General features: G+C 44.9%; 1 protein-coding gene across 2 annotated transcripts in view; it reads right to left on the bottom strand.

Moving 5' to 3' along the window:
• The window catches only part of myom3 (myomesin 3), a 28,583-nt gene that overhangs the window by 4,216 nt on the left and 9,900 nt on the right, over positions 1 to 14,467 (bottom strand). For both annotated transcript variants that reach the window (XM_037274062.1, XM_037274063.1), the window contains 21 exons: positions 14,283 to 14,327; positions 12,360 to 12,491; positions 12,125 to 12,286; positions 10,633 to 10,774; positions 9,564 to 9,763; positions 8,728 to 8,778; positions 8,155 to 8,282; positions 7,033 to 7,216; positions 6,663 to 6,837; positions 6,456 to 6,577; positions 5,762 to 5,949; positions 5,058 to 5,184; positions 4,226 to 4,407; positions 3,932 to 4,046; positions 3,681 to 3,837; positions 3,052 to 3,158; positions 2,668 to 2,712; positions 2,447 to 2,583; positions 1,141 to 1,285; positions 520 to 579; positions 269 to 336 (listed from right to left, as the gene is read on the bottom strand). In XM_037274062.1, the coding sequence (XP_037129957.1) occupies positions 269 to 336; positions 520 to 579; positions 1,141 to 1,285; positions 2,447 to 2,583; positions 2,668 to 2,712; positions 3,052 to 3,158; positions 3,681 to 3,837; positions 3,932 to 4,046; positions 4,226 to 4,407; positions 5,058 to 5,184; positions 5,762 to 5,949; positions 6,456 to 6,577; positions 6,663 to 6,837; positions 7,033 to 7,216; positions 8,155 to 8,282; positions 8,728 to 8,778; positions 9,564 to 9,763; positions 10,633 to 10,774; positions 12,125 to 12,286; positions 12,360 to 12,491; positions 14,283 to 14,327 (2,672 nt within the window). The remainder of the gene's footprint in view (positions 1 to 268; positions 337 to 519; positions 580 to 1,140; positions 1,286 to 2,446; positions 2,584 to 2,667; positions 2,713 to 3,051; positions 3,159 to 3,680; positions 3,838 to 3,931; positions 4,047 to 4,225; positions 4,408 to 5,057; positions 5,185 to 5,761; positions 5,950 to 6,455; positions 6,578 to 6,662; positions 6,838 to 7,032; positions 7,217 to 8,154; positions 8,283 to 8,727; positions 8,779 to 9,563; positions 9,764 to 10,632; positions 10,775 to 12,124; positions 12,287 to 12,359; positions 12,492 to 14,282; positions 14,328 to 14,467) is intronic.

Here is a 14,467-nt window from a genome sequence, read left to right as displayed (position 1 = left end):
CGCAGACAACACATATTTAAATAATTTCCCAAAATATATTTTGAAACTTTAAAACTGATCAATTTGATCCATAACAAACTAAAGCAGGTATGGCCATCCTCAACGTGTGTCAACATCATGAAACTATTGGAAAGTAATATCTCCACAAAAAGGAGCATTTGAATGCTCTTAGCGTATTTTCTAATAATTCCCCTTTGGTCGTTTGCACTAATGACTGTCACGCAAAGACCAAAACAGCGCCATTATATTCATTGCCACAATTAAGTACCTTGCACTTTATGATCACTTGGCATTCCTCGTTAACGTTCCAAGACAAGAACTCCTCGAAGTAGGGTCCTTTGGGAGGACAAGCAAACGATGACAATGTCATGGTGATGTATGCGGAGCTCGTTGTGCATCTGCGCCTCTTAAAGGTCACCGGCAGCCATTTGTTATCGTAATGAGGCGGCCGCGTTTGAACGTGCGAGCCAACGGCGCACGTGGCATGTTTACAGAGAGACGCGCTGACCGATGCCTCACCGCTTTTTCTCTCATGGTCGCGTCGCTTGGCGTTTGCCAGGGCCATCACCTCACGGAATTCTGAATGGTGGCGGGGGGCACAGATAATTGGTTCATTAGATACACTGACACAGTCTGATTACATTCGATGGAAAGAGCAACAGAAAAAGGAATTCGGATGTTTTGTTATGCAGTTTTGGTTTATGTGTTTCCTAGATACACTGACACAGTCTGATTACATTAGATGGAAAGAGCAACAGCAAAAGGAATTTGGATGTTTTGTTATGCAATTTTGGTTGATGTGTTTACTCATTTTTGTGGCTGTCGTCAATTTGGGAGGCCTTTCATTTCACACTACTGCTGCTTATTTATACATTTACTTCTATTCATTATTGTCATTAGTGGTAGATTGAAAAAGGTCAAGGTCAATGAGTTTTTCCTGCGTTAGATTTCCTCACAATTAGACGGATGTTTTTTTCTTTCCATTGTTTATTCAAATTCACTCAGTCAGGTGTAAGATGTTTTTTTTCTGTTGTAAGTATGATTCTTGGGTTAGGGTTTTAATTTATGGCTTTTAATACAGAATGTGTTACATTTTGGGAATATCTAATATAATATAACATAATCTGTTATGTGACTCACTGTGATCCACCAAAACCAACGTGAACTGGTTCTTGGCCCGTCCATCCCGCAGCTGGGCCGTGTACGAGCCTTCATCCTCGTGGCTCATCCGATCTATCAGCACCTCCACCAGACCGGCGGCCTTGTCAAAGCGGATTCTGCGGTTCTGCATTTGCGCGGGCAAAAAGATGCAAGGTATGAAGGCGCTGTCGCTTGGAGAGCTACTCACCCATGTGCATGATGAAATATTTCTGCAATTCGCGCAGGGCCCACTCAGAAGCGGCAACAAACATCATTTGAGCTCATTTGCCAGGTTTTTATGTTCATTACGTTGAGCTCGTACGATTGCGTGATGGCTCGGCGTGCGACCATGTGATGTACGACGAACCCGGCAGCGCTAATCAGCTAAATGGGCTTTTGGATTCGCAAACCTCAGCTGTGATCATTCAGAAACGATGCGTAATCAGCGTTCCTCGGATGGAACTCGGGATAGCGGGCAGATAATGGAGCGAATGGAAATGAGACGCCGGCGCTGTCCGCGTGAGTGGCAGCTGCTGCCGCTGAGAGAGTCGATGGAAATAAGCCAAGCGGATGGCGACACTATGTTGGATTTGTGTTCTGTCGACTCCACAGCTGAATGTTTTTAGGTTACAGTTAATAAATCATTATGCTTTACTTATTTTCAGCATCCGTGGTCAACTCAAGGTGAGTGGAGAATTGGCTGTTTAAAACCAACGCAGATTCAGAATTTTTCTTTTGCCAACCTCCCCAAACAAAATGGCTGCAGACTTTCTATTTAGAGCGTCATCAATTCTTCACTTCTTTAAACAGATTGGCCTTGGGGGAGGTCATCCTCGTACGGCCCTCCACTTGTCTGACTTCATTATATGGACAGGGAATGTAATAAAATTCGCAGCATCTGTTTTGAGTTTGTGTTACGCTGCCCTATAATGTTATTTGTCATTTTCTTTTCCTGTGTCACAAGGGTAATTTCCTCCTGCGGATGTTAAATCTACAGAATGCAAAATTGGCATTTCCTTTCACCTTTGTTAGCCTGTTGCTATTTTTTCTTTTAACTCAGTGATGCGTCGGGCCCATGTGGGCGTCGCTCTGACACCTTCACACACTCTGTTATTAATGGCTCGCTTTGCAGTTTTAATTAACATTATTCTCCTGATATTTACTTATCTGCAGAAAAAATATAATCCTCAACCATAAAATACGGACAGGTCCTAATTTGATCTGTTTTCATCAGATGAGGTTGTATTCAAGAGATTTTTTCTCCCAAGTATTGTCGGAGCAGAAGAAACTTTTCGGCAGCTCTTACGGGAGTGCTGGAGATTTCTTTGTCGTTGAAAACCAGACGCAGCTCGGCATCGTCGCTCAGACTTTCCGTGTGAAGCCACAGACGCACGCCGCCCGTCTCCGAAACTTCCACATGCCAGCCTGACTTCAGTTCGATAACTGCCGAAGGAGAATTTTTTTTTCCTCAACCATTGAATTATTACACATATAGAATAAATTCAAATATAACATGAGGAGGCATACGTGGATTTTGGACTTGCCGGCTGAGTTCTTTGAGGCGTTCAAGGTCTGCAAGAGTGAGAAGAGGTTCATTAAACATTTGAATTGATTGATCACGTTTGGAAACGTTGATGGGAGAACATGACGGCTGATTGGTGTTGTGACCTTGAGAGAAGGCGCTACGCAAAATTAGATTGCTCAATTCACTGAGCCCGACTTTGTGATGCCGCTGGAGGTGATTGGGAGTCTCGTTCACTGAATTAATCCACAACATTAAAAATCCATCTTACAAATATTCTTCTTTTATAAACTCTTTGAAAATTGGGGGTTTTCAGGTTGTTTTTCAAACGGGTGTAGAACGTGAACGGTTAGGAGATAGTGAACGGTCGGAGCGTAATTTTACACGACCTTCGGCGGTGAGGAGGTAGCTGGATGACAGGCTGGGATCGTCGCTCATCTCCACGGTGTAGAGAGCCAGGTCTTGCTCGCAGGGGTCGTTGAAGGTGAGGACAGACCTAATGGAGGCAAAGATGGATTGTTGCACCAAGTGCACAATTTTTGTCATTTTCTCCTTTTCAAAGGCCTGAAGACACACTGGGCTGTGCTTTGACTTTTTTTTTTTAACTTTAAAACAGTTCCCAGGTTTCCTAATAACTTTCAGCAAAATACCCGTAGGATCAGGAATTAAAGTCCTGTATTCGTTTCACTGTCTTGTTCGAGCCTCATTTACAAGAACGGTCGCTCTATTAGCTCATATTTTAAGCAGGACATAAGTCATTTATCCTCATTTCATGTACCCTTGTGAGGATGAAATGGTTTTACGAGCGCAGCGGGGTAGGACGGAACATCGCTTGCGAACGAACACGAGAAGGCACTTAAAGAGTGTGAAGAGGTCAGCGACTTTGGAGACTTGAGTTTCAGCCACGGAAATCCAACTTGGCTCCATCTGGCATCCTTTTCGCCAAGTTCCTGACCCTGTGATATCACCCCGTGTTCGCACCCTGCGCGGAGCTGCCACAGTGGATGGCGGTCCCCACCTGCCGTCCTTGTTGTCCGCCTGAGCTCTCGCGCCGTCGATGGGCTCCGTGTAGTTTTTGTTCCAGAGACCCACGCTGCCGTCGCAGACGTGATCGCACTCGTATGCCAGGTAGATGAAGCCGTCATCGTCCACGCCCACCTCGATGTTTTTGGTATCTGATGATGATACAATAAAAACATTTTGTTACGTTATACAATATTTTCAAACAGTCGCTTCAAGTCAGATTTCTAGCGGTGTACAAGGGTCGACCTGGTGAGGTCTGCGCTGTGACTGGCTCCGAAGGGAGGGAGGGGGCTCCCGCTCCCGCCTCATTGACAGCCGACACACGCAGACGGTAGATTTGACCCGCCTGAAGACCTGGAACCTGCATGTCATAAGAAACGCATAAAACATTTAGCAGCCGTGTCATTATTCTAAGTTTTTATTAATATGTCAGAGCAGTGGACTGTCAGAGAACACATGACTCTGATCGCTTTGGAAATCAAAAATGGCCGCCACATGACAGAAAAAGCCAAACCTGCCTGCCATTTTTCCCCCCCCCACCTTATAAAACGTGTCCGTGACCGGCTTGTCATTCACAGCAGTCCATGTGTCGGAATCATCGCCCTGGCTGATTTCCAGTAAGTATCCCGTGATGGGACCCCGGCCTTCGTAGAGCGGCGCGGCCCACAGGAGCACCAGCGAATGGTCGCTCACCTCACGGACCTCCACGTCGAAAGGACAACCTGCAAAGAGAGTGAGCGTTGAGCTATCGATAACCGCAAAACGGCGACGTTCCCTTGATCCGCCCCTGGTTGACTACGGCGGTTCATTTTCTTAATGATTTTTGGGGCTCACTTGAGAATTATTAACCCCAACCAGGGAAGCCCATTCGGCATGATTACTGAGGCGGGCTTAAAAAACAAAAAGCGGCATGTGCCAGAGAATGCCTCCTTCCATTTCCAATATGAATGTCATAGGCGGTGTGCGTCCATGTCTCGGAAGATACGTGGCTCCCCGAGGCCTTTTGTTTCACTGCGGCTTTTACGTTGCCATGGCAACACTACTTGAAGGCTGAGCTGCAATGAACACACTAGCATGATGAAACACGCCATCAGGATGGAAACATAAATGCTACGTATTAGATAAAAAGGGAGCATGAAGGGTAAAAGATTGGTTACGCCAAAATAATTTGGTTCCAAAGAGGTGGATTTTATCCTATGATAAAGAAAAAATTTCAGCAAAATATAAATGAAAAGATTTTATTTTAAAGCCATATTGCATTTTTTTCTTCGGGGGGGGGGGCAATGGTTTCATCGTTTCCCATTATTTCCCATGTGGCCAAAATTGATGAGCGATTTCCCCTCGTTTATTTTCCCACCGTTTTGGCACTCACCAGGCTCCGGCATGGTCCACTCCTCACACAGGAAAGCCTCGCTGGCATCCGACGGCTTCCCCACGCCAACCATGTTGGCAGCAAACACGCGGAACTGGTACCAAAGCCCGCTGGTCAGGTTGGAAACCTAAAACAAAAAAAGACTTGAGAAGCTAACAATGGCAAAAAAAAACGTTTTCGGTCGAGCATTGAGCCTGAAAAAATGTTGAATGAGCTGGACTCAGCATTCAACTTGTGTTCTCTCTGCCACGTTTGTTTAGATTTATTACTCCCAGGTCGCACAGGAGCTTTTTCCAGCATTTCAGCGTTTTCTCTCGAGACCCCCCTTGGCACTGTTGCTTTGGCAAGAGATAGACGGGATTCAGGGAATTCTCCGCATCCAACAAAACTCAACGGCGCTCTTCTTTTACATTTACCCAGATGTGTAATTTTACACTTGTAACATCTAAACAATCAAAAAGACATCCACTGGTGTATAATCAATCTCCTTGAGACGGGCTAAAGAACTTTCCCGGCTTGTTGCCTAGTGACATGGCCAATGTGAACCTTAAGTCAATATTTTCATTACTTTCAGATTAACTCAAGGAATAAGGGAGATTTGTATAATTATGTAAAAAGTGCAAAAATGTCATTCTGCAAGATTCTCATTCAAAACGAAGCTTTAAAAAGAAAGACATCAAGGAGGTTTGGGAATTTCTACTGACCGTTGCTCGCCGCTCTCTGACCGCCTGCACGTTGACCTCCTGCCACGATTCGGTGCCCGCCTCCCTCATATCCAGGTAATACCCCCTCACGGGGTCGCCGCCATCACGGCGAGGCCTCCTCCAGCCCAAAACCATCTCAGAGCCGGTGCACATCAGCAAAGCGATGGCCGAAGGAGCCGAGGGGACGTCTGGAGTCGATGAAATACAGAAAATGGAAAATCCCAGCAGGGGAGCCGAGCCGCAGCTCGTAAGACTTACAATCGGCATTCAAATGAGACCACATTCAAGTTGAAGGCCGTTCATCCTCGTGCAGAAGCTCACTAGGGAGGCCACAGGAGGGAATGGCAAGCAAATGAGTCACATTATCTGACAGAGAGTCACGAGAAAAGCCCAGTGGCTCGCTAACAGCCACATTATTATCTGTCAAGAAACACGACACCGCAACAGTACATCATAATAGCTGACATCTTTGGAACTTGAGTTGAAATACACCCACTGGAAGCCACATTGGGTAAACCTTTGTTTGCTTGGTTTTATCAGTCAGCTGTTTTGTTTGTTTGGACCATCAGTGGTCAGTCGGTTGGTTAGTCAATCAGTTGATTCTTTCGCGTGTCGTTAAAAGGTCCAACAAATGTCAGTGGAAAGATCTTAACGTCCATACATATTTGACTTTCACAGTAAGAAATGAGCTTACGAATGGCGGCTTTGACCAGGATGGGCGGAGACTCCTCCGAGTAGTCACTGTTTCCCGCTCGACTCACTGTCTTTATCCTGAACACATATTCCTTACGGTTCTGGAGGCCGTGGACTGTAAACCTGGAGCGTAAATAAATAAATAAATAAATAATTAAATGAATAAAAAAGTATGTGTGGGAGAAAAGCCTTTTGTGTCCGTTGTCACCTGGGCTCAGTAACGGGTTTGTTGTTGATGACCTTCCAGTCCCCTTGGCCGTTTTGGCTGCAGTACAGGTAATATCCCAGGACGTCCTTGTTGTCTTTGGGTTCCTGCCACTGAAGAGACACCGAGGTGTCTGTGTCTGGGAAGACCAGGATGGAGGAAGGTGGGGCGGGGACGCCTATAAAAAAACAAAAATGGTTGGCTAATAAATAATGACTACACACTTTATTTCCTTTGGTCGTTTGGGCAGCTAGTTGGTCCGTCCACCGGTTGGTTGGTTTCATTGGTTCGTCGTTTACTCAGTCAATTGGTTGGTTGGTTGGTTGGTTGGTCGTTTGGTCAGTTGGTCACGCGTGCACACAGACATACTTACTTTGTGATTTTCCTAAGCAGATTGGACCGCTCGGCTCCGACGGCTCACTGACGCCATACTTGTTGACTGCACGCACTCTGAAGTGGTAGCGCATTCCCTTGACCAGGTCAAAGACGGGAAACCTCGGAGAGTTGACCACAGCATCCAGACTGACCATTTCCCAGCTGCTCTTCCCTTCTTCCGACTAAAAGCCAGCCCAAAATGTGAGTCAGACTGCAAAATCATTAGGAATGCATTGACACAGGCACCGGTGTCGGTATTGGTATCGGTACGGTCTGTCTGTACCCAATGTTTACAACACCAACACCATTTTTCCCTTTCAAAGCTCAGCTTTAACGTCGACGTCGTGTTTCGCTCCAAAGCCCAGCCTTCATTATGACTCCCCTTTTTCTTGAAGGATTATTTGACTTTCCAATGCACTTTTGCCAGGGGTGGAATGCGAGCCAGAAAAAGACCGTCAAAGGCACCACCGATTATACAAAGCTGGCTCAAGGGCGAGAGATATATTTGAATGCGGCCTTCATTAAATAAGTGGACGGCAAGTAGCAAACTTTTGTATTTCACATGTGCTTTTGACAGCTCTGACACTTTTATTACTCCAGTAACGCATAACAGTCCAATAAAAAATTCTATTTCCTGCGGCACGTTCCTGATAGAGCTGGAAAATGTTGGGGCGTCTGGGCTTGATATTGCACAGCCCGGGGGCCTTTATTGCTGAGAAGATGAGGCGGGTAGGCACCCACAAGGTGGAGGGATTCATCTTATTTGAACTTTTGATGATTCTCAGGGTTGAAAGAATGAAAAGGTGGTGCGATTTTTTTTCCCCCATGTTCAGTAAAGGATGTGATGGGAGCGCTGACCTTAAACTGCACCCAACCTTGAAATCACAGATATTCTTTCCCGCGTGTTCACTTGCACCTGTCTCGTTAGATTAGAGGGCAGTGGGGAGCCCGTGCATTTAATTTGCCACATGTTTCAGCGCCGGGCGGCCTAAAACCAACAAACGTGTGATGATGACACATTGATCCTCCATTTCAGCACATGCGGGAAAGATGATGAGATGAGAATGTGATCCAATAAAATCCAGCCTTTCAAAAGACAATAATGTTGAGTTTGACCCACCCGCTCCACGTAGAAGGTGAGCGGCTCCTTCCCTCGGGGTTCTGGCTCGCTCCAGCTCAGCACCACATATGTGTCGCTGAACTCGCAGGCGTGGACGTCGGTGGGCGGGAGAGGAGTTCGGACCTGGCCTGTGACGTGAGGAGAAGATGAAGAGGAGTTTGATTTAGCATTAGGGGCAGGGAAGAGACAGCCTCACCAACTGAAGTTGCGTCATCTTCCAGCTAGTGACCTCTAAAAACAACTTTTATGATTTGATGACTAAATTCTCTAAACATTATATCATAGCATTCATTTTTTGTAAATCCAATTGTGTGTGTGTGTGGTGCAAAATACTCTTTCATGTGACAGTTCCTCACAGGAATTTCAAAGCAGTGTGCAATTGGGTCCAAATGAGGATTGTTCCACTGAGTGCCGTTTTCGTTTATGAATATTTCATTAGCCGGAAAGAGTTTGCCCGCGATGAATGAAGCCGCACATAACACGCACGCTTTCACCTTCATGCATGCGTGTGGAGGACGCTGCCATGAAGACAGCGTCAATGCCTTCACTGTAACAATGGAACAGAATTCTCACCTTCCAGTTCATCTTTTACGATGACGACGGTCCCTCCGTGCACCGTGACCACTAAGGGAGCACGAGAGACAAAGACCGTTAAATTTGAGCTCTAATGAAGTCATAATGATAGCATGAGTGTGTCAAAATGGCGGCCATAGGTTGGCGTGACAACTAGAGAAAGAGAGACACAAATAGGTGAGGGGGAGCAACATGGATGGATGGAGAGTGGGCCGCAAGGCGGTCAACCTTATGTCTTGTCCTTCATCTGTGTTTAATGATGCACAACGCTGGACCAAAGCCCATCTGCCCTACCTATTATGTATTGAGAGGAAAACACACACACACACACACATGCTACATCTCAGTGCACATTTCAATCCCTGGTGAAACACGGCCATAGTCCAGTACAGTACACCCCGAAGGAAATATTTCTTTTACACGGTACATAACAAAGTAGTAACACAGTAAAATTAAATAGATCTCAATAGATGTATAGACAGTGTGACCTTGACTTGATGAAATTCTTTTTAGGATGGCAAGTACAGTACAAATAAGTAAAAAAAAAAAAAATTACTCATGAAATAAATTGCAATGACTCCCTCCTTTTGTAACATTTTTAATAATAAAAAAAACGTAACGCTGTTTTCTTATGAAAGTGTGGCCACGGGTCCACACCGTATAAAAACATAATGCAACATAATAAAAATTAATCAACTGGTTTTATGACGTGTAATCACTTTTCGTAGTCACAAGAACTGTGGCTATCATGTGTTGGGAGTACCGCAGGGTTACGTCCTGGAACCACCCTCTTTCTCACCTCCCTCCCTGTCTCCCTTTTAACGGCAGCACCTCACCCATGGTCCTGGCATGTCGGAGGGGGTCCTCAGTGACAACAGGCTCAGTCGCCTTGGAGGGCCGCCCCACGCCGGCTCCATTGACCGCCCGAACTCTAAACTGGTACGTGGCTCCTTCTTTCAGCCCAAACACCGGGAAGTGGCATGCTTTCTGAGGATTCTCATTGCAGCGCAGCCACTGGCCCTGACTGAGGTCACACCTGTAAAAAACAGAAGGACAGATTGATGGCTCCCCGCAATCATAAACGAGCACATTACTTTCAAAGTTCCCCTTTTATAACATAATGGCGAGACTGCGCGACAAATCTAAAGCAGTAAACACCCCGCTAAGGCCCGTAATAACCACCGCGCTCAAACAAAGGGCCTCCCAAACACATTAGAAACTTATTTTCAAAGATAAATGTGCGGCCCGGCAACTTCAATAGCAATCTATTGCCACATTCTGGAGAACAAAGAGAGATGAGCGGAGTTTGCGCTAACGATACGGCCGTTGCTAGGGAACTGGATAGCTAGCGAGGTGGTCCATCTCGAAAACAGCCATGTTTAGGAATTCCATCCAGCGCTCCAATTAAAAGCCATAAAACACAAACATACACAGCGGCATCATCATGCACAGATGAATGAGGGCATTAACACAATACTAAAAAAAAAAAAACTCGACAAAGACAAATTACAAAGTAAAAAAGTGGATTGTTGATACTTGAGAGCAGCACCTGTTCCTCCAGCAGGAGTCTTTGATTCCTGTATTTGCAGGGCTGATAATTATCACGCCTAACATTCATCTCATGAAAACTATCTCACCTGCTACCCCGCGTTCCCCGACTGCAGTTTTATCAGCCGCTAATCAATTTTCCCGAGAAGATGAGCCTCCCACTTTACAATCGTGCTTTTGTTAATGTGTAACTCAGGGCCTCTCTGGGTAATTCATTCCAAATATATCTTTTTTTAATATCCTCAGTACGGTAATTAAATCTTGATTTGGCTTAGGTGTATAAACTGTGTGTTTGAAGAAGCCAAAAAGTAGCACTTGGGTTGTGTCAAAATTGGAATCTCAGGCTGCCTGTCTTACCTCTCGATGTAGTAGCCGTCTATGGGCGACGATCCGTCGGCACTAGGTGGCTGCCAAGTGAGGAAGACGTAGTCTTTGTTGATGTCGGACACCTGGACCAAAAGGGGAGACGCAGGTACTCCAACCACTGTCGCCGGCGCATCTGAGGAACCATAAGAATTGAGGAAGAGGATGTTGGTTGTTTTTTGATGTTTTTGTTATTTGGTAGTTTTTTTTTTTTTTTTTTGTGGAAATATGTGGACCCTTTTTTTGGACTTTCCCATCGTTTTGGCTGTGAAATTTCTCGAAGGAGTGATATCTGCATGTGATACACTACTATATTTAAAACAAGGCATATGGAGAGGTAGTTATAGTGTTTGTATAATTGCCAGTGTTATTTTCTGTTGTTTTGCGATTTTTTTGTATGTTTTGGAGATGTATTTTATTGTTGGCAGATGGCACTTAAGGCATATGGGTGAGGAAAGAGGACACGAATGCCTGCCCACGTTATGTTCCAAACTATATTAAAACAGCTGCTAGATTGAATGAGACACCAAAAAAACCCAATAATTAATGTTTCTCATTTATGCAAAGCGGATTGTAATGGAATCTGACATGCTCCAAACCTTGTCTTGAGGCTACGAGGGGGATAATATTTTTCTTCTCCCCTAATAAAAACCATCCAACACATCTTTTCATTTATTTTCCTGCGGCTCCCATGTTTGTTTTTGCTCTCACCAACACCAACCTTGTATTTGTAATGCAAATGTAACTGCTGAATGGAGGCACTGCATTCAGACGGACTAATTAATACCTCCAGCTCTCGCAAAAGAACAGGCTTTGTGACGAGGGAGACGGCGAGACCGCAACCCAGACGCACTTTTGAGGCATCATCCGGGAGCGGTTCCTCGTCCTTTTGTCGCCAGTCGCTTTGCTCTACTGCGCGTAATGCTGTCAAAGGTTTGAGACGATATGACAAGAGTTCTAATGTGAGTGCTCGTGTGATTATTCGCAAATGCACTCGGCTGTGGAAAAATACACATAGTTTCACGTGACCGATGATGCAGTTTTCCCAGCTGAATGAATGCGCCGGCAGGAAAGCAAACCAAAGTCTGGTAGAAAGATAAACTATTTGGGAGTGCAAAACACAATTGACGAGAGATGAGAACTGGCGCACGATCATATTTTGTATGCAAACACGTTTTTCAGAATGCAATGCGCGAGCTTGTTTTGAGAACTATCTAATGCGATGTGGCAGCGATTTGGTCTCACGGGAGCTGGCAGAGGATTTCATACCATTTGGCCTGCCTGCCCCTTTAAATCAGCTGCGACTCAATTAAAAGCACATTATGAATAATATTGAAGTAATTACAGAAAAATAAAAGCTGCTAAATTGTAAATATCCGGCTAATCCCCCCCAAAAAATGGCACTATAATAATGATGATGATAATGATAATAAAAATGGATGAATGTTAGATCAAAGAACCACACGAGTCCCAAACCCATGTATACCTTCAACGTAGACATAGGCACTAGATTCCAGGATTCCATCCAAGGTCTTCAGGCGGACCGTGTAAACTCCTTCATGCTCCTTGTACACAGTGTTTATTGTAATTGAAGCTTCATTGTTTGTGGTCTTCATGTCCACAGCACCAGATTGGAGCAGTGGCGTACCTGAAACGGCGACATAAATGGACCCTTAAGTCGGCGTCTATGGCAAAGGGTCCAGCTCAGTCTAGAACCTTACCATCTCTTAACCAGGTGACTTCCTGTTGGAAGGGCAGCAGAGGTGAGGTGAAGGAACAGTTCAGGGTGAGACTCTCGCCTTCTTTCACCCAGGTTGGCGGAAAGGTCGTAGCAAAGCCGGCTTGCTGCGAGGCTGGAAAGAGCAGTTCACAAACATCAGATCCAAAATAATTAGAGGCAGAGAAGGTCCCTAACAAAGCACCTGTCATAGTGCTAATAGTTTGTTTGTTTGTTTGTTTGTTTAAATATAGTCTCTATAGCATGAATGAATCAGGAATTGACAGAATTGTAGCTTGAAATCAAATTTGTGTCTTTGAAGTGAAACCCTTCTTCAGGGTCGCAGAAAAATCTAACTCCAAGGAACACGAGTGAGGCATTCCCTCAAGCAAAGCACGATGCAAAAGCCAAAGATGTGACAGCTCGCGGATAGTGAACCGTTCCTGACACGCTATTACTTCAGCTAGCACTTGTCAAAGGCACTGAGGCGGTACCATCTCGCAAAAAACAGAAGCTTCGGGTGCTGTGAGGTCTTGTCAAAACTCGGTGGCAGGAAGGAATCAGAAAAAATCTGGCATAATTTATTTGTGTTCTCGACTATCACAAGGATACACGCTGTTTTAATTCACCCCGGTTGGATCGTCGCGCGCCATCATTCAAAGACTCGACCTTTGCGTCACCGCTGGGATAAATGTGCCGCGGTTGCTCTTTTGCTGATTGACTGACTCGCCTTTGCGAGCTGTGATCGCTTCCATACGACGTCCCGACGTTCAAGTAACATTGTCCCATAATATGCTGACAAAATGCTATTCAAAGCTTTATGACGGTGGCGGGACGTATTTCTTTCACGCTGATGTTGACACAGAGCAAGAAATAGAGATGACATCACATGAGTCATGAGTGGACGACAATGCCTATGATTAGGGAATACCTCGGCCGTTTGGGCACACCTAAGCAATCGTGGAGAACAAGAAAGAGACCCGGCGCATGGAGAGCAGTGCAAACAACGATAAATCATTCTGGACGGCGCCGTGCCCGAGACTTACTTTACTTTGTTTTATCAGGGCCTTTAAAAGGCCAGCTTTGCTTGCTTTGGCGTATCAAGCGTTTGCCTTACATATCTATCAATCAGGCTTTGTGCAAATGGTACTCGCAATTGTGTCATAGAAAAAAAATTTATCCAGGGAAAAAATCCAGAGAACAAAAAAAGCTTCCTATGCGTTCTTGCTTCATTAGAGATTAAAATTAGAGTTGGGTGAATATCGATACTCGGTACCGGTATCGATATCGATACCAGCCTCATTTTAAGATATCAGAGCTTGCGCTGTTGTTTTAGGATCAGACATTAGAGGAACAGAACATTCCCAGAATATTGCTAGATTGGGATATACATATAGTATGTCAGTACTTGGTACTGGTATCAGTGACCATAGTTCAGCTCAGCCAAATTTTTTTTAGCGGTATGTCAAACTTGTTGACTGATTTGAAGACGGCATCATGCCAATGCTATTATATCAACGCATATCAAAAAGAAACTAGCGCCACGCAAACACAATTTCTCGCGGCAATTAAACTGCCTCTTCTTTCAGATGGAGCCAAAGCAATAAAAATGCTCATGGCCTTTTTTTATAGCTTAATAATTCACTCTGTTTCACCCGTTACTGTTGCACTTGTCTGCATCATTCATTTCTGAAAGAAGCTAGCCCCCTCCCCAAAAAAATCTCTATTTTATGTTCCATATTTACTTATAAAGTAATGTGCATGGGTGGTGCGCGTTCTTAAGTTGCACCAATACAAACTGAACTCTGACCTTAAAACCAAATGACTGTACTATGTACCAAACAGTGACTATTGACATACTGTTACAGAATCTGGTGGAACATCCATAGGGTAAAATAAATGTAAACACTCATTAGAGGGAGCTTACCACGAGTCCGGGAATCATCTGAACCAGCCATGGCTCCTTTATACGCTGCGTGGCGAAGCAGCACCCATCCAAAATGGAGACACAGAAAAAAAAAAAGTTTGTATTTAAGAGAATGAGAGGACACACTAGTTCAAAGTCATTGCCGTGGCACACCGACTCTTCTCCATCTACCTTTTGAATTCATT

The sequence above is a fragment of the Syngnathus acus genome, chromosome 16 (genome assembly GCF_901709675.1).
Source record: "Syngnathus acus chromosome 16, fSynAcu1.2, whole genome shotgun sequence".
NCBI classification, from domain to species: Eukaryota; Metazoa; Chordata; class Actinopteri; order Syngnathiformes; family Syngnathidae; genus Syngnathus; species Syngnathus acus.
Note: the sequence above shows the minus strand (reverse complement) of the source record. Positions and strands in the feature narration are given on the sequence as shown.